This window comes from Coloeus monedula (assembly GCF_965178545.1).
Source record: "Coloeus monedula genome assembly, chromosome: 1".
Lineage (NCBI taxonomy): Eukaryota > Metazoa > Chordata > Aves > Passeriformes > Corvidae > Coloeus > Coloeus monedula.
This window is the reverse complement of record NC_138781.1, coordinates 26,257,071-26,276,721: the sequence shown is the minus strand read 5'-3', so window position 1 is coordinate 26,276,721 and position 19,651 is coordinate 26,257,071. Positions and strand designations below refer to the sequence as shown.

Here is a 19,651-nt window from a genome sequence, read left to right as displayed (position 1 = left end):
GAAACCTTCAATGTTGTTTCTAGGATACCTAATGTTATGCAAGTCTCTGAAGTTACCAATTCCCAGGTACACACAAATGGGGGTTACAATAACAGCACATTAAGAAACCTTAAGAAAATAATATATACAAATGGGAAAAATATAATTCCTACTGCTTCAACTGAAAAACAGGGCACTGTTACTGGGCTTCCAAAAAAAGTGAATTACTAATTTACTCTCTCTTGCCCCTGATGGTTTCCATTTTCTATTTTGAACTTCAATCTTATTACTTAAAGAAATATAATAAGCTGAAAACCATCACACACATTTTTTAGGAGTATTTTATAGAGATAGCACAGAACATAGGAGACTGTATCTGTTTAAGTGATAAGGGCAGCATATCCCATAGTATGCTATAGTAGCCTTGTGGTACAGTAAACACAAGTGTATGGTGAGTCTCACTGAGTCAACATGGGATTCCAATCTTTATTTATTTTTAAAAGTTTAATGCAGCTGGAGCAAAGTGCAACACAAAGCCCAGATGCAGAAAAGAGCTTACAAGATGAGGGCTAAGACTAATTGCTGGCTCAGTCTTTCAAAAGCTCTAGGTTTGTGTGATTGAGGGCTTGGAAAGTCATTTCTCTACCATAAAAAGTAATGTTTTCAACTGTGGCATGGTCAGTAGTTCTACCTCAGAGGGCTGTACTTTTATCTTTACTTGCATCTTATGGCAATTTTAATGATGTCATCCAAACAATCTCAGTTTGCAAGAGGATGGGGTGTTCTATGGAACAACACAAATAAACTTTTTTGAGGTCAGGGAACCAACTGCTCAGTTAATTTAAGTAACTGGAGTACTTTGATGCTCAAACAGGGAAAAATTGTTAGTAGCAGAATGTACATAGCACCATGCTTCAAGGTGTTTCATGCATCCAGTCAGCTTTATTGAAGATCTACACTTGTGAAAAGTAATAAGTACACCTTACTTCAAATATCACTTGCAATAACTGCTTTAGTTACATTTCTGTATTTCTGCTGCCCTAAAAATATCTCCATGGGAGATAAGAGAGGTGCTAGAACAACCAGATGGCACTTGCTTATATTTATAACGTTTATGTCTGGTGATAAACTACATGAAACATGATAAAAGAATAAGAAATTCCTGCACTTCAGTGAGGAATAAAGTTTTAAAACTAATTTTTGATGTTATATAGTAATCTCAGCTAATGGTTTGAGACAATAAGATGGACAATGCAAAAAGTTGTCTGCAATTTGGAAGATGTAGCCCTAAATACATGAGAAGCGAGCTAGCCTAAGTCCTGATTTTAGGTATATTCACACACATACATAAATATTGGCATATAAAAATAATTCCATGATTACAAAAGTACAGTGTTTTGCAGAATCAAGGTTTATTCAGGACTATTTCCCCTCCTACCTTACAGTGGAGCAACTAAGAAAAACAATACTTGCAAATTTACCAAAAAAAAAAAACCACTTTCTTTTTGTCTTGGTTCTGTTCCTGCAACAGCTAAAGTAATTCCTTATATCCTGTGAGATTTTCTTTTTACACCTTCCTCTAGGAGATTTGCACATATAAATGCCATTAAAAGACACAATGGATTCTTCATGTTCACTTAGAAATGAAAAGGTACCAAAACCCAATGCTAGACATGGCTGAAGAGATCCCAGATCCTCATCCACTGCAGAGAAATTTTTTGTCACTTATTATCACCACTTCCCTTTGGCAAGGTAAGAACTCCATGAATGTTTTTTTTTTTTTCTCAAAACCAATAATACCTGGAATTTATTTGACTAATGGGGCAGTATGTCTAATGCAAGTATTTACACATCAGCCTGTTACTCTTTCAGTCATAGGAACCCACCTCCAGAGAATGATTAACCTCACTGAAAACGAAAATAAACCAGATAACTACACCCTCAAATGCATCTTTTTATATTTGTTCTAAAGAGAGCTCTAGAATACCAAAACAGCTTGAGGGTGTTTACAGTATAACATTCAAAGGTAAATGAGGTATTTCACACTAGGTTTCTTGCATTCCAAGCTTTCAGCTGCTGTGTTACACCTTTTTCCTGCAAGACTGAGGACCCCATTAAGAGAGTTATCTCCCATGAAAATATTTTCTCGCTGTTACTATATTTTAACACAATAACTATCCTATTAGGGTTTCTGCAGTTCTGGGAAACAATCCTGTATTTCTTGCCATAAATCATTCTTGTTTGTCAACGCACCGTCTGTGCTACGTACACCGTGCTTGGATATGACCTGCTGTTAGTGGTCACACCAATGCCAAATGGGGAAAGTAAACAACCTCCCAAATGATACCTGAAATTCCTCACATTATACAGTGTTAAATTATCCCTGTTGATTTCTTCAAGCTCAGCTCTGCCTCACAGAAACATGGAGACACTGACACGAGCACGTGGGACTTCTGTAAGGTTCAGAAAATGATGCCTCATTACCACTCTTCTTTTCTCTTCTTCAACCCTTTTCTGGGGCCCTGTCTCTTCTCCATTCCTGCTTTCATGCCCTGCGTTGTGTTTTCACCTCTGCTCCTTTCACATGCCACACCGGTAAGTTAACACCGCCCCATTTAACTGGGATCATTTTTCACCCTATCTTGCTGCTTCCCTTTTCTCCTTTTACTTCATTTTCAAATGCCACCTGTGAACTCCTCATTTCAAGCTCTGAAATCAGCTTCAAATCCCCCTCCTTTACTCAAAAAGCTCTCACAAAACTCCAATGACCCAATTCCGACATGAGCTCAAAACCAACGCTCCCCCGATCCCCCCCGACACTGCCACCTGCCCACTACGCTAAAAGGGCCTTTTCCTCCAAGTTTCCACTACCTCGACAGCAACTATTTATGGCAGCCAAAACATTTTAGTATTTCCTTGCTGTTCCTCGCCGGGCACCTGCGGTCCCCAACAGGCTGGGGCTGGAGGCACGGGGCTTGGGGCTTTGGTCGAGGCGGTGATCAGAGTCCCAGAAGGGCCCCAAGCCGGGTGACTCTCCCTCCGATTTCCTGCAGCGCTACCGGGAAAGCAGGAGGAAACGCGTCCCGGCCCTAGCCAAGACCGGGCAGCGGCCAGCCCGAGCGCCTTGGACCTGCCGGCCGCGCCCTCCCGGCTCGGGGGCCGGGCTGGGCCGGGCCGGGCGGCGGCTCCGCCCCGCTGCGGGGGCGCCCGCGCCGGCACAGGCGGCTCCGCTCGGCGCGCTGACGCCGGCGGCGCTGGAACACCTGGCGGGGCGGCGGCGCCTGCGGCTCGGCCCTTCCCTCCCTCCGCAAGGTGAGTGCGGGAAGGGGGGACTCGCCTGTCTCCGTGCCGGGGCCGGGCGGGGAGAGCTGGTGCCACTGGTGCCGGGCAGCTCCGGGTGGGCACCGCCTCCCCCGCGGGCTGCCCGGTCTGGACGAGGGAGGTGGCGCGGCCGCCGGGCCTTCCTAGCTGGTGCCCATCAGCGCTGTAGCCACGGCCGGATCTGTTCAGGGCGAGATTTTCGAGACACAAGATGGCATCTGTCCCTCCTTTTGCCTTGTGTTCCCCTCCCGCCGTGCGGTTGTCTCGCCATGATTATTGCATTTATCCGTTTGTGCCTCCCGTACATCCTCCCTGGCTCTCTGCCCGCTGGAAGCGGGGAGGGAAACGGCCGGTTCTGCTCGGCGGTTTCCGGCTTGGCTGCCGGGCTGAGGCGCAGGTTGCCCGGCTGCGCTCCGAACCCTCCTGGGGCCGGCCGGGTGGAGAGGGGTGGCAGGGCATCCTCTGATCAGGTAATGTCAGATCTCGACGCAGCACCGAGGCAGTAACAGCTGGTGAAATGGCAATTCAAGAACCCCACATTTACGATTTAAAGCTTATCATTTGTGAAAGGTTCATCTTGGTAATCAGATTTATTTTGCATCCATCCACCTGACCGATGAAAGCTGCTCTAGTCCTTTAGAAGAAAAAAGGAAAATTTGATATTACTTGAAACATCAGGTCAGTTTTTAGTAACAGAAGGAGGTGAAGGGCACTGTGCTCTTTTATTTGTCGATATCATTATGTGTATGTTCAGTGCCATATGTAAATAAGCCTCCTGTTCCACAGTTTTGCGTAAAGCTGATAACCTCAAGGATCTTCATGACCCCTCTTAAAGCAGTAATTCAGGCTTTCCTTAGTTCAAAAGGTGAAAATGTGAAACTGAATCTGGTAATCTCAGGGTTACATCCTTTTAAGTCCCTGCCCCCACGTTACATTGTGGTAGTATTTTGGAAGCTTGGCATTGGAGTTACTCTTCTGTTTGGTTGTTTGTAATACTTTCCCCCTGTCTACAAGCCTTTCATTAAACCAAGATGACCTTTTATTTCCACGAAGCACCTGTTTGTTGGCTTTGGTTCTCCCCATGTTTGATTGTTACCCTCTTTCTTTCAGTTTCGGGATGGATTTTATTTAATTTGGGTCTCAGAAAGCAGCTGTGACTCGTGTTTCAGAGTGGACTTCTTGGAAATAAACTGTTCTTCTGTTTTGCTCTAGCGAGACTCTAGTAAGGACAAAACTGTGTTTGATTGCTTTTCCAAAGTGTTGGACAGAGAAAATCTTGGGCTGGATTTTGGCATCTGCAGTGCAGGCGGCATTTAGTTATGGTCTTTTATCTGATTTTTCTGATAATCCACTCTTTTTCCACTTGGTCTGTCTAGGGTTCTCAAAAAAGGAGTGGAAGACCCCTTGGCTGTGGTATCTGTCTGTCACAGATCTAGGAGTTGCAGTTCTTACTGGTACTTAGCATGAAGACCAGCAACACCTCATTTAGATTTTACCAGTTTTTTTAACTGCTGTTTGAACAGCCTATTGGTTTAAACTGAGTAATTTAATGGTTTAAGATTAATGTTAATACCACTGAAGGAGGAATTTAGTGTCAAGCCACAGAGATCTTTTGCGTAGTGAACTGCCATAACTGGTATAACCAGTCACGTTTTGCACATGACAAACTCTACTGGAAGATAATGTGGCAGTTAAATTCTGCCAAACCTCAGTCTAAATGAGTTCCTAAAGTTTCTTTTCTGTCAGAACTTCATGGGTGAAACATCGTTGTTTCCAGAAGGGTTCCAGCACTTTACTCAAGAATTTAGATGCTGGTCATTGGAATTTGCTTTATTTTCAGTTGAGAAAAAAAAAATTAGGTGGTTTTTAGAGAATGGTGCTTTCTTCTATTGTGTTTGTTGGAGTTGAGATTAAAATATAAATGTTGCTGGAGATTTGCAGATTCAAGAAGATGAGCTATGACTTTGTGGAAGGGGAAGATTTCTTTAACATTTTTCTTTCAGAAGTTTATATTATTGGGCAGTGAAAGGGATCACGTAGTGCAAAGTAAAAATTCCTGTTGAACCCTACTACAGAGTTAGGGGGTTTTTTCCCACCTTAGTAGAGTTTCAAGCCCAACCATCTTGCCAGTACTTCTCTGTTATCTGTACTTCACATGGTTATTAAATTGTTCTGATGATTTCCCACGTAACCTTTTCTTGAAGAAATGAATAATAACAGCTCTTTTCAGTCTTCAACTAGTGTTGAATGCTGTTGGTACAAGTTGGCGGAAAAAAAATGTGCTAATATCTCATCTGAATTAGAAGACAAAAAATGCTCTCAAAGACTTTTTAATACTTTTTATTCAAAATCTCCTCCAAGAGTATTGCTCTGTAGTTTATTCTTCAAGGTGTTTTGCTGCTTCTCAACCATAAAATCACTCTACAGACAAAATTATGCCACGTGATGAAGAAGCATTAAAAATACAAAAACCCAGAAAGTGAAGTTTGTTAGAGAAAGAACCAACCGGTCAAGAACAGTAGAAACATTTGACCTTTTAAGTGTTGCTAGTAATAACAGTTTCACAGTAGTTTTTCCTGTGGCTATTGTTAGCCACAGCAAACTGAGGGGCGTTTTGACCGGTTATGCAACTGCTTACATCAACCTTGAGAACTGTCTGTACCAAGTCACTGAAACAGTACTTGGGTCCATCTTGCAAGTAGCTTCATAGGGATCACCACTGCTCTAGGAACAGTCAGCTGGTGTGCCAGGATATTACTGAGAGCGGTAATATAAAAGTTGAGTGGACTGTGCATCTGTTGAGAATGTGTAGCCTGTACTGATGGTGTTTACTCAAAGGGCAGTGCAAGGAGATCACCGTGTATTGTTGTTGCTGTGCATGCTAAGGCTGTTTTGTTAATTGAATCTCTTATCCACAGATGTGAAATAATCTCTAAGGGAATCTGGAGGAAATGATTTTTCGTGTTCTCTCCCCTGCCATTGTTTCCCCTTGGGTGTAAATGGCATTGCTTCCTGGCTTCTGAATATGAAAAGGCAGGAGGGAGACAGAAACATGAGAGGGTTGACTGTGCCAACAAATAGGGTATCTAAATAAGAGAGCCATTACTTTGAAGTTCTAAAACCTTATATGTTTGTATGTAATATACTATACGTGCAGAAAGAGTTCCATGATTTTTTTTTTTGTTCATTCACTACTTTTCCCATAGTTTCTACAAAGGGAAAGTTTCCCAATATTAAGACTCTAGACTGATTACAGATAGAATGTGTCAGAAAAACAGTCTTGTCTCTTATAATCTATGTACAGTGCATGTTCCATATGGTATTTTCTTTAATAATATTCAGCTATTAAGTTTACGAATACTGGTTCTTAAACTACGAGATCAAATGTGTATTACAAAAAAATTTGATAGTCATTTTGAAGAAACAAAGCAAGTCTGCATTTAGAAAAAAATTAAATCCTTGATAATTCATATCACCAGATTTCTCATTTGCAGTGAGCTTAAACCTGCCTCTCAATGACTTATACTCAAATTATTCTTCCATAAAATGCATGTACTACTTGCAATGCTTACCTGGTTGTCTCACTGTTCTCCACAAGTGTAAGGAATACTTTACTAGTGAAATGAAAGATGTTATGTGAGGGAAAACTGCTACTGTGTACTGTCCCTGCATTATTTCACAATTAGCAGATGAAAAATCAGTATTATCTGAAAAAGGAATTTAAAATTAATTTTTTGTGTGATTAAGTATGTCTGTGCAAATGATAAAGTTCTGTGTGCAGATGAGCTTACCTAGAAAGTGCTATTGTTCACTCATCAGTCTTGGAACTGTGAGTCTACCAGTATTTATTTGAAATATTTTGTTCTGAGACTGCATATACTGTGTTGTGACTTCATGTACCATTCTTATCAGTGTTTTTCGAGATAATCCACTGTGTTTAGGAGTTTTTCATTCAACTGTTTAAAAAAACAACCAAAAATACCCCCAACCCAGCTCCAAGTATTATTTCAATGCATTTTATGCTCTAGAAAGGAGATCACTTATGCCTACAAGTTTGGTCTGATAGTTTTTGGAATAATATGACAGATATATAGTACCAAACAGACACAAAATTATTTTTTTAGAGAGGAATGCTAACTGTTGAGTGGCTCCTTGCACTTTGTGGGGGCAAAGCCAGGTTTTAGAAAACGTGGTGACATAGTGCCAATTTTCTGCTTTTTCATGTTGGTTAAAACTTACCTGTAACCCACTCAGGTACTGAAAACCAGAGTGGTTCAGATGGATTGACACTCTTTAGTTCTTGGTATAAGTGAGCAATGAACTGTCAAAGTGTAAATTTGCAGTTTGTCTGCCACTTCTATTAACTTCTATGCACCAGAGTTTGGAATAGAAAAATAAAGACTAAGTGATAGCATAAGAAACATGGCCCCACATATCATCCTTTTTTTTAGACTACACCAGAAAATTAAGTAGAATAATTTCCTACATTAATTGTGTATTCTGAAATTAGAAGTATGACAGTTGTGCTTTGGAAGAAAGTAACTCTTGACAGTACTCTCTGCGATAGATGTGACCCATATATACTTTACACAGAGTATTAAATAGAGTCAGTGTAGAATTGAGTGAAAGACAGGTGGCAATAGTACTGCTGTTCATTTGGTTGGATGTACTGTTTGCAGACAGGTGCCTAGGTAGTGCTATAAAGTGACAGAAAGAAGACCCAAATCATTCAGATTTCTTCATACCTTGTACATGGTTTCTTACAGTGCAAGTCTCTAATCATGCAATCTTAGACATTTAAGATACCTGCTGGTATTACTGTGGTTTGTTCTCCACACAGTCTACTAGCTTGAAAAAGAAGGGATTGTTGTATTGGGTCAAACTACCTCCTTGGAGAACAGACTCCAGTTTCTTTGATACTTCTGTTGTTTTGAGTACGTGCTTGGGATTTTTTGGCAAGGGGGGGGTGGGTAGAGTAGGTTAATTCTTTGCGGGTTTTTTTAATTCTTTGAAGGATCAAGACAAATGTATAAATGGAATGGAATAAATTAACAGTTTGCTGGGATGTCTCATAGGCCTTGGTATAGAGGAGAAGGAAATGGCAAAAGTTGTGTATAGAAATATATGTTCCAGAAGTGTTTGCAGTGAAAGAGAAAATTGGTTCCAGGGGACTTAATGGGATGTGGCCATGTCCCAAGGACAGTGTTACTCAGTATGCTGTTGACTCTTTTTTTTTTTTTTTTTTCCCCCCAGTAATTCAGTAGACCACCATGAAATCCGAGTTCTAAGAGAAGTGGAATAGAGCAGTGCTCTCACAGCATGGCTTAGTTGTGTTGTTCAGATGCTTAATGCAAAAAGCATAATTTCTGTGTGCACAGAGCACAGGTGAGGCTCTGCTTGAGGTGCTCAGTGTTGCTCTTTGAAGGTTCTATTCACTATCTGTACAGGAACTTAGTCTTGAGGGGCTTGTATGGTAATTTAGGCACTACAGTTAGATAATTGCAGTCAAACAGGATGATTTTTTTCCCTTCTCAGAACCTCCCAGGTGTATGAATATAGCAGGAGCCTTTGCTGTGTAACAGATGCCATTTAACCTGTGCTTCTTTTAAGAATGTATGAAATTTCTTCCTAGGTGTCAACTCCTGAAATAGATTGAAAGAGTAATTCTGTTGATACTGCAATCTTTTATTTCTTCACCTGAGAACTTGTGGGTAATCTCCAAGATAGACTTTTCAGGATAAGTAGCAAAGCTCGGGATCAGTCTGAAACAAAGGATTAGACAAAAAGTTGTAATGGATGGAAGGAACTGCTAATGCAGCACTTACAGACCAATTTGCAAACTTTTTGAATTAATAAACAAGTGCATCAGTGAGTAGTCGAACAGAATGAACAGACTCCTGGATTTAAAGCTAAGCATGGATGATTCTGCAGGATTAGAACATCAATATTGAGAATGAAGAGCTTTAGAGGAAAAATTAAATCTTGTCATTTGTCACAGATATAGCTTGAACTCTAGATTCATTTTAGCTGAATTACAGTAGTAGCTATTCTTGTAGTTAAGAGTAGGAATACTTCTGTGTCTAACCTTGATGGTGAAAGTCCCAGACTTCAGCATTCATTCTTTTCCTGCATTGACAACATGGATAATTCAGATCTACAGGCTGTTATATTCTCTTTTGCTTGGGAAAGGCAAAGTCCAATGCCGTTTGAAGCTCCTGGTCTGTGTGTTTGTAGACACACCAGAGAAGATAAAACTGTACCCTGTCTAGTCTTCATCTTGCAGTGAGACTGCTTCTTGTTTTGCAGACCCATTTACTTGGTTCGGTTGGGTCACAGCTTCCAGGGAGCAGAGTGGAGGAGATAGGTTGTCAGCCAAGAGATGTTGGAGGCACAGATGGCTTTGATTCCCTCACCTAAGCACATTTTCTTCCCTTCAAAGTATTTTACATAAATGAAACTATCACTCTTAACTTTTATATATAGAATATTTTTGTTGTTACTTAGTATCACTGTACTATTACAGTATTAAAAGTTTCTTGGAAGATTATTCATTTTAATAAAACTGTTGACATAAGTAAGTCAACTGCAATGTGTGATTCTGCCGTATTTGAAGTTATAGGTTTGCAAGGGTTTTTGGGTATGGAAGTCTGTTGGGATTTGAGGAGCCACAGAACATATTATCTGCTTTGAAAGAACAGCAGACTCAGAAGACAGTTCTGGCAGTGAGAGTGCAGACTCATCTGTGTGTTTTGATGAGCATATTGCGTTCATATAAGGGTTGCTGAATTCTGCTGTGCTGCTTGTTCAGTTCCCTTTCATTGTTTCTGGATGTATCTCAAAAGGATGTGTTGTTCAATCTACTGCCTTCCTACATTACTGCTGGGTCATCTTTGGGTGTTAGATTTGCTCTGTACATCAGCATTTACAACGTTTTTACAAGGATTTCAGCTCATCTCTTTGTTCTGAGAAGCTGTGATTAGATCAACAGTTTGTTTTATATACAGTCTTCAGAGTTTAAAAGATTCCTGTTTGATGTCTCTGGTTGCATCCTGATTTTTTTCCATGTGATCTGTTGTCTGAGCTAAGAGCACAGTAAGAGCCATGTAACCGATGCTCAGACAAGAAGAGATACTTGAATTAGGGGTAAAGCTTTTGTTTATTGGATTGGTTTTTAAACTGATTTCCTCATAACCTTGGAGAGTATTAAGATCTGAACATTACCATGCCATGTGGCACTTCTTACACTTAGGCTCACTGAAAAAGGGAAGTAAGGTGGCTGACACTGGTATACAGACTTGTTTATTATCAATGTAGCTGTTGGAGAGAAGGCACGCCTACAATATTTTTCTTATACAAGTAGAATCTAAAGATTATTCATAAAGTTGCTCAGCTCTTGGGAAACAACTTATGCTGCATCAAAATATGGTAAAGCTAGAAAAGAGAAGCAAGCTTGTACAAATGTTGTGCAGAGGATGAGCTGGAGGGTAAGCCTAGGGTATACTGCAGTTCAAATCACACGAAACACCATGAAAGCATTTTCCTATCTGCACAGAAAAATTTACGTGTTTATTCAAGTGGTCTTGGAGAATATAGAGAATCAGAGGATTTTCCATAGGAATAGAAATGCCACTTGCTAATGACAAATGTCCTCCATCAAGTTTTGTTCCAGTGTCGTAGATAATAAAATTTCTCTGTAGGATGATGAGTATGGGAGAAATAATATGAAGTTCTGTGTGCATTTCAGGTATTTTGGCTTCCTGTGGAAATAATTTGTGGGTGATTAGTCTACCACCCAGAGGAATTCTACCATAGTTGGCTGTTTGCAGGACCATTTTGGTTTCAGCATTCCTTGTTATCTGTGGCAGAGCGCTGCCTGAATTCAGCTGTATTACTCCTGAAGCCAGGCTGAGTCTAGAAACAGTTTTGATGTATTTCAGTGTCCAGGCTGTGCCTGTCTTCTGTGGCGTCAGTCTGCAGACAGGATCGTTTGTGGAAAGTGGTGCTGAGGCCTCTTGGTGGCTCCTCAAAAAAACCTGTTAGGGATTTTCAAGGTTTTGGCAGGGCTTGTGACCCCACCTGGTTCTGTACTGGAATGGGTCTTACAGTGCTGTGGTCCCTTGTGTTCCAAGCAGACTTGTTATGAATAGGGCCAGCTCAGGTTTAATGCTTAAAGTGAGGTAGAATTAGTCTCTCTCGAAACACTGAGAAGCACTTGCAAAATTACTGGAGCCATGAGTGGACTTCTTCAGGAAGCCTCAGATCCATCGCTATGCAGTACTAAATGTGGGTTTGTGTACAGTCATCTGTAGTGTGGCACTGCTTTCTCTGGCATGATAAAAGCAGCTATGCTTGCTTCCGACACCCACGCCCTCATCTAGAGTATCCCTCCCTTTTGTTTGTCAAAATAAAGTCTGTCGTGGAGATCTCGAGTGTTGGGTTACTCTTTATTGTCAAAGATCTTGGAAACGTCTCAATACAAATGCTCTCCTATAGAGTAGTGATTTTTTTTTTCTTTTGTTAATCATGGTCAGTATAATGCTATTTATTGAAACTTTTCTTTTTTTTTTTTTTTGTTTTGTTTTAATACACTGGGAAGAAAACAAACAAAAAAAGTCCCTTACATCAACTCGTTGTGGCAAATTAAGCTTGTTTTTATATCAAACTATATGATAACATAAGTGAATTTTAAATTTGACTGCGTCTTTTTGGGAGAGTATTGGGTTCAAGTTAGTGTCGTTCTTCTGTTGTAGTCAGCTTTGGCAAAGACCAGCTGGCTTGTTAGTTCTGTTCGGGACATTTGTCTTGTTCTTCGAAAGCATAACACAGTTCAAAACCTAAAGTAGTGAGAGGTTATGTGCTCATTCTTGGTCTCTCTCTGCAGCCTCAGGGCCAGCATTTTGTGACTGTAGGGATTCTTCGTTACATGGCTGTGAAATGTTCCTTTTAATTCTTAGATATGTCCCTGGGCTATTTCCAGTCTACTTTTATTAGTATCTCTCACGTTTTGAGACTAGACTTAGATTTTGGTATTTCTTTTTAAAAAATCTCACTGCTTTCAGCTAAGCCATATGCTTTTAATAATGTCCTTTGTTAGAGCTGAACCAGTATCTTAACCCTCTTTGGTTCGTGGACTTGGAACAGACAGTAACAACACATGTAAATCAGGGCCCTGTTAAATTACTGCAGAGGCAATTTGTACTGCACATTATTTTTCAGCAACTACACTTCTGTTCACTCAATGCTAGGGCTTACTAAGCTGTCTTTGCAAACTGAATTCTCATTTAGGACCAAAAGGTAGCTCCATCCTAGTAATAAGTGGGCCCAAGGACTGAGCTTGTGTCCTGGGCTGCTGCTTGTTCCCACTGCTTAATTATAGCAATCACCCTGGCATGTTTTTATCTATACTACCTAGAGCGCTCTGGGACTTTTTTCCCTCCTGGCATGTTTTGGGTGATATCCCATGCCAGGAGCCATTTCCAGCAGGCAGCATAGGTAAGACTCCACTTCTGTTTCCTTCCACCCTGATTGACCATAGGACACCATCCCAGCAGGTCTTGTAGCCTCAAACACCTCAGATGCCATCCCGTCACACAGCAGAACAGAGAATACATGCCCTCATTTTCATACCATGAAAATATTGTCCACTTTGAACGTAAAAATTCCCACAAAGAATATCTTCAGGGCATAAGGGTGCTATGTAGGACCTGGAAGAGTGTAACTAAGAAGATCTGAGAGTCTAAAGGTAAGGTCAGATGTTTAGGAAGAAAGAGCATGAGCTATACTTGAAAATGAGAACTGTTTCACCATGACCCTACTTATTTTTTTGTAGGGACATTGGTTTCCAGGAGAAGCAGGTGGACGTGTACAGCGAGTAAGGTCAGTGCCTTACACCTTTTCCCCGTATTGGTCGCTTTTACTTTGTTCCAAGTAATATACATGTTATTCCACCTAGATAGGCTGTTCTTTACTTCCTGTCAAGCCAAGTATGCTGCTGAATAACTTGAGTCATGGATGTGTATACAAGCTCAATCCTGTGGTCTTATCTCACTCACACACCCCCACAGTTGACTTAAGGAGGACCAGTGTGAAAACAGTGAAGTCAAGAATAAAAAGGTATTAGAAAATGAGTTCATAGCGCCTGTGCCTATGGCTCTAGAAACAAGAACAAAGCAGTCCCTTCTGTATCTTGTCTGACTCAATGGTTCTGTAACACAAACAACAATCTGAAACAATTATTTCTTCCTTTTTCTTTAGCTGTTGACCCTTACATTTAAGCTCTGGTCTGACGACAGAGTTAGGAATTTTCTCATGGTCTCTCCTGCAGTGGTTAAGAGCATTTCACAAAAATTGCAATTCAGGCAAAATTCCTGCTCTGATAAAATCTTGCAGTACCTCATGGAACTTTGCCAGGAAGTTTCACAGGTACTGACAGCAGAGAGGTTAAACTCAGAAATCTGGGATTTGGCTCCCTTCAGCTCCAAATGGAAGTGCATGTGCTTCACGCTTGCAGGAAGCATTCAGGTTGTTTGCATTCCCTTGTTTGGGTTCCTGCAATCTGTTCCAGTCCTTTTGCCTCTCCAGTGCTAACCACACTGTCTATATGCAGTACTGTGCTAGATACGTTTCTAACATCATGGCTTCCCTTTGTAGCTCCTTTTCTTTTTCACTTGGATTAGTGCCAAAATTTAGTTTCAGCACCATTACCTCCCTAGCTGCTTTTTCCATTACTCTTTTCTTAGTCAGCTTCATACCTTAGTGGTGCCTGTTGGTATGTTTATTCTGTGCCTCTTCTTGTCAAAGGCCATTCCCGAGCAGCACCATCCATCTCACCAGTTTAATTTTGGTCTCATCCAGACCCTGCTGCAGTGCCTCCGTTCCCATGTTAACCATATGCTGAAGAACAGTCCTCTCTGAAAGCAGCAGAGGAGAAGCCTCTGGCTTGGCTGTTAAATTTGGCCTGGGAGGAGTGTGCTTAGGTACTGGTGGGAAGTGATGTGTATGCCATATGGCCAGCTCAAAGTATCCTGGGAGACTTGAGTATCCAAACTGGAGATAGTAATTTATAAAATCTGAAGTCCTAATGCATACAAATCATATTCTATCCTTAGGAACTGGGGTGTCCCTCATAGAAAAACCATCTGATCATTAAATTTCACATCTGTGACTCAAGACGTGATGTAACTAGTGTTTTTAAAAAATAGATCACTGCAGTATAGGCAAAAAAAAAGATAAAAAGTAACGGAATTTTGTTGTGACTAAAACTTGGAGGAAAAAAACTTGACTGAGGGTGATACCCAGCATGGACAATTTTGGCATTCCTCCTCAGAAGTCACTGAATTTATGCCTGGTAAATTTTCTTTTGCTTGAAAAACTTGCTAACACAGAAGGGTTGGCATCACTGATGGCAACACTTAAATCCATTTGTAATGGATTTTTGCAATAATTTTGTGTTACACAAGGAAGGCATTTGGCTCACAGATTGAAAAGTTTCCTTTTGTAACGTGGTAAAGTAGATGCTGCAGCATAGTAATTTTCTGAGAGAAAAGATAGAGGATTTCTAGTGTTTAATTTAAAATTTAAAGATACTTGCATTAACTGATAATTTCTTATTTAGGTGTCTGAAGAAAACAAGAATCATGGAAGGTCATAAGTAGTAAGTATCTTGATAATTTTTTTTTTGTTCTAAAGAGCTAACAGTGTTTTGTATGTGAATTTGTTCAGTTGTTTTATCAGTCTTGTAATTCAGGAATCTGTATTAATCCCAGCACTTTAAAAAATCTTTTTGTGACCTTGTATTAGCTCATTTTTATTCCTTGCACCATGGCCCCAGAATTTCTGGTGACCTCAGTTGAGGTAGCTCTCAAGGCTGGTTAACATCAGATGAATTATGGTGTTTTCTTCACTCAACTACTGAAATGAGGTGTCAGTTACTTGCACAGCTGTAGCAGAAGTGAAAGCACACAACTAGCCAGGCAGCTAGGGCCCTTATAATACCTTGTGGGAAGTTTGATGGGTTTTTAAAAATTATTCATAATGCAACACTTTTTTTATTAAAGTCTCATATTCTGTTTTCTTATCATGCAGGAGGATTTTTTTTTTTATTAGAGGCTGTAAAGTTTGTATTTTAAAGGTGCAGCATGTATCTGGTCAATATAGTCTTCACCTAACTTGATAGGTTGTGTGTCGTCAGTGTGTGTATCGGCTTGTTTGTACAGAATTCCAAATAAAACGTGGTATGTTTGGACATGTTTTTTATTTTCTGCTGTAGCACCAAAAGAACTTGATTTTAATTTTAATTCATAAACTCTTGGAACTAATGTTTGTATAGAATTAAATGGGTAAATATCTTTGCTTTTCAAGTTAGATGAAGAAGGTAAGAAATGCTGTGTATAAGTGCTTTTTTAAATTATGTCCCTGCTCACTTCCAGTTCAATTTCTTCCCATCTCTTCGGTGATTAAGGCACTGTCACCTAACTCACTGATTAAAAGTAACTAAAGCAAGTAATATACCCCCATGAAAAAAATTTCCTTTTCAGGTTAAACTGTGTCACTAGTAACTGAGTGGGGTAGATGTGCTACCCTTTTGGGGAGCCTGTGTACCAATTGCTTGTTTTTTCAGAATGGCTGTATTACTTCACAGCAAATAAAGATACATATAATCAGAGGATCATAGAATGATTGAATGACCTGGAATTGGAAGGGACCTTACAGGTGATCTGGTTCTAACCCCCCTGCCATGTGGAGGAACAAGTGTCTCAGTACATCACTTGATGTGAATGTTGGGTCTGAAGATCTCTTGGGGTAGCATCTCTGAGCAGTATGTGTGTTGTGAACAGAGCTAGGGGTCAGTATGTCACTAATGAACCACAGTTTGTCACTCCACAGGTGGAAGGTATCTTTTCAAAATAAACTCGACCTATTTAAGTTTCATGGAGTACTCAATATAGCAATTTTTAGCAACCACGTACTTCTAAAAAGCTGAAAGAGTACTGCAGCTTTTTATATATGGACATAGGGAAGATGCATGTACTTCTGTGCAAATTAATAATGGAACAACACTTCCTGAAAGACACCAAGGTGTCAGAGACTGAAATATTACAGTTTATGACTTAAACATTTTCTTAAAGGACTTTTAAAACTGTATTACAAAAGCTGCAGAGAAGACTACCACACCCTGAATGGGGCCCTGACTGAGGCCTTACACTGCTCGATAATGAAGATAAGATAAAGTAACAACTCGGGGCTGGGGACATTCACGGAGCACAAGCTTAACGCCTCCAAAGTGGAGACCACAGCCCCAGGGCTATCAGCTGCCAGGGTGGCACAGACCCTTGTGCCAAAGGGTGGAGGGAGGAGAGGCTTTGGGTATCTTGAAAATGCCTGTGGTCAGAGGGGCAGTGACTGCCCATCCTCCACTGTGCAGAGAAGCCCAGCTGAGGGGTCCTCATGGCGGGGGGGGGGGGAGCTTATCCACAGCAGAAGGCCCATCACAGGGGCCCCCCTCAAAGGGGTCCCCAGACCCTGCACCAGAGCACCAGAGATGATGCAACAGACCCTCAGTGTTGCAAGGGACAGTGTCAAGCTGGCCCCTGCAAGAGGAGACACGTGGGCATTCCCACCTGGCCCAAAGTGAGTATTATTCCACGGGATTCTGTACTCTTTGGCATCTGGTGTGGTGGCGTGGCCATGGTGGTGACAGGGGACCCTCACCACCAGAAGAATAGATGGAGGGGAGCAATGAGACGTTGTTGGGACCCTTAGATGGGTGATATGCTTCCACCTAATCCCTGTCACCTCTCCCTGTCCCCCCAACCCCCCACTCACACTTCTTTCTCTATCCCTTCCCTTCCCTTCCCTTCCCTTCCCTTCCCTTCCCTTCCCTTCCCTTCCCTTCCCTTCCCTTCCCTTCCCTTCCCTTCCCTTCCCTTCCCTTCCCTTCCCTTCCCTTCCCTTCCCTTCCCTTCCCTTCCCTTCCCTTCTCTACTATTAAATAAAATACATCCATTTTTTGGCATCAGCATTTAATCTCATTTGGTTTTAATCTCATTTCTGGGAATATTTTGAACCTTCTAAGCTCTTTCCGGTTTATGCACAGAGACTTAGCTTTCTTTGCTTTTATGGGTTTAAACCAGATCCTAACACAAGTTTTCATTGTGAAGCTGTATTTTCTATTCAACTGTGTTGGTATGGTTTAAATATTGTGGAATATGGAATTTATATATTGCACTTTTTATTAGGTCTGCTCCAGGAATGCAGAATTATTTGTCAGTGAAAACTAATCCTTGAAAGAAAAGGTGTTACATACCCTACATACCTGCAGTTGTCATGTAGTCAATTGTATAAAGAGAGATGTGAGATATCAGTCTTTCACATGGCATGCTCAAAAGAGATGAGTGTTCTTCTAATGCTTTTTTTATTCAATTACAAAAAAAGGAGGGCAAGAAGTAGTCTAATCCTATTCAGAAAATGAGATTCGTGAAATCCCAACAGTGCTGAAATGGCATGAAAATTGCTACCTGCTTAAACTCTGCTAGTTCACTTGAAACTCTCCTATTAATTATACAAAATAAAAAGTGAATTCCATGGGCTATAAATCATTTCATAATGCATTGGGAAGAATTCTTTGCAGCTGTTTATTTGGCAGTACTGCATGGTTAAGACATTCAAATTGAAGTCAGAGTATTTTTCAGAGTAGGGTGGGAAATATAGTACTAATTTAATTGCTTTTTTATTCATGCACAATGAGGAACCTCATGTTAGAATATATGTGTTGGCATGCAAATGCAATATTCTTAATGGAAATGTATTAATTGAGTGTGTTAGACTTATTTTTAAAGCATCCAATTGAAGTTTTTAATTTTGTTTGTTAATATTCTAGCAACTATCCAAGAGAATTTTACGATCAATATGCTCAAAGCCAAGAAAAATCTGTGGTCAATAAAATGCAACAGAAATACTGGAAAACAAAACAAACCCTTATAAAAGTTACAGGAAAAAAGGAAGATGAACATGTTGTGGCTTCAGATGCAGATCTGGATGCAAAACTAGAGGTTTGTAATGTTTACATAATGGGTGTTCTCTCTTTGTTAATTTTTAATGTGTTTTCCTTTCCACCAAGCCTTTAATATATGTGCACATAGTATATAATAACATACATATATTTTTATAGTTTTCATGTAAATATCTCTTCCAAATTCTGACTGTAGTACCTGTGTAAATTCAGGGAATGTGTTGGAATTTTGTAACACAAAACCCCATGTCCCTCTAACTTTATTTGGAACTTAACATATTTCATATTTATTTTAATGTTTTAGGGACAGACTTTCTCCTTTTTTTAGTGGGGGGATCAGGAGATCATCTTTATCCTTTGCCTATGTCAGTGTAAGGTAGTTGGGGTTTTGTTTTAATAGTATATATTTTATAGAGTGTACAAATGACATTCTTTATATAAGTATAAAATACCACATATACCAGAAAAACATGCAATATGTCAAGGAGCAAGATGCACAGTGCACTCTGCTGTGGAGGTTTCGAGCAGATTAGTGGGTTCCGACATGGCCAAAGAAGCTTCTGAAAGTCTGTAAAATAAAACCAAGAGAAGGAATCTGCTGTGTGACAAATACAGTCCTACTGTCAGTATCCTCAACCCCACTGAGGAAAAAAAAATAGTTAAAGGTTCTACAAATTGAAGACCTCAAATGTCTTTTTGACACAAAGCAAAAAATTGAGGATGTACTACAGAAGTGTAATAACCCAGTTAATGTGCATGTAAGTTTTGTTTGTGTTGTTTTCTTATGTGAGGGTAAATGTTTTGCCTTACTGGCTTTCTTGCAGTTTCTTAAAAACAATATTGACTTAGGATTCTCAGTTTATTTAGGTTTTAGCTGAAATACAGGAAGCTGTATTACAACAAACACAGGAACAGTGGTACTTTATCACCTATGTAGTCTTCACAATGGGTTATAAATCAAGAGTATTGATGTAAAACAAGCTGGAAGTATGGAACAGTATTTTTAAATAAATACCTGAGTTTTTACCATGTCTACTATGTTGCAGAGTCATCAGGAAGGATGCTTTGTTAGCTCAGGTGAGATAGGAAATAGGGAAACCTGTGTTCGTACCAGTGAAATAAGCATGTTTAGGACAACTCCTCACCTGCAAGTCATACTTCATGTTTAAAAGACAAGATCTGTGAACATTTGCAGTCAAGCAGCACTGAAAGAAGGCACTTACTGTACCAGTGGTCCATTTTACTTCTAGCTGTCTAATGCCTGATATGGTAGAGTTTAGGTTTAAGTTGCAGGCTGGAGGTTGTAGATGGCCAGACAGAAAGAGTAGTAATTTTTCTATT

At 40.3% G+C, this 19,651-nt stretch overlaps 1 protein-coding gene across 3 annotated transcripts in view; it reads left to right on the top strand.

Annotated features, from left to right (window-relative positions):
• Positions 1–3,205: 3,205 nt before the first annotated feature.
• The window catches only part of ICA1 (islet cell autoantigen 1), a gene marked incomplete at its 3' end in the record, with an annotated part of 68,881 nt that continues 52,435 nt past the window's right edge, over positions 3,206–19,651 (top strand). For all 3 annotated transcript variants that reach the window (XM_082293079.1, XM_082293078.1, XM_082293081.1), the window contains exons 1-4: positions 3,206–3,291; positions 13,130–13,176; positions 14,915–14,953; positions 18,179–18,350. In XM_082293079.1, the coding sequence (XP_082149205.1) occupies positions 14,937–14,953; positions 18,179–18,350 (189 nt within the window). In that variant the 5' untranslated portion in view covers positions 3,206–3,291; positions 13,130–13,176; positions 14,915–14,936. The remainder of the gene's footprint in view (positions 3,292–13,129; positions 13,177–14,914; positions 14,954–18,178; positions 18,351–19,651) is intronic.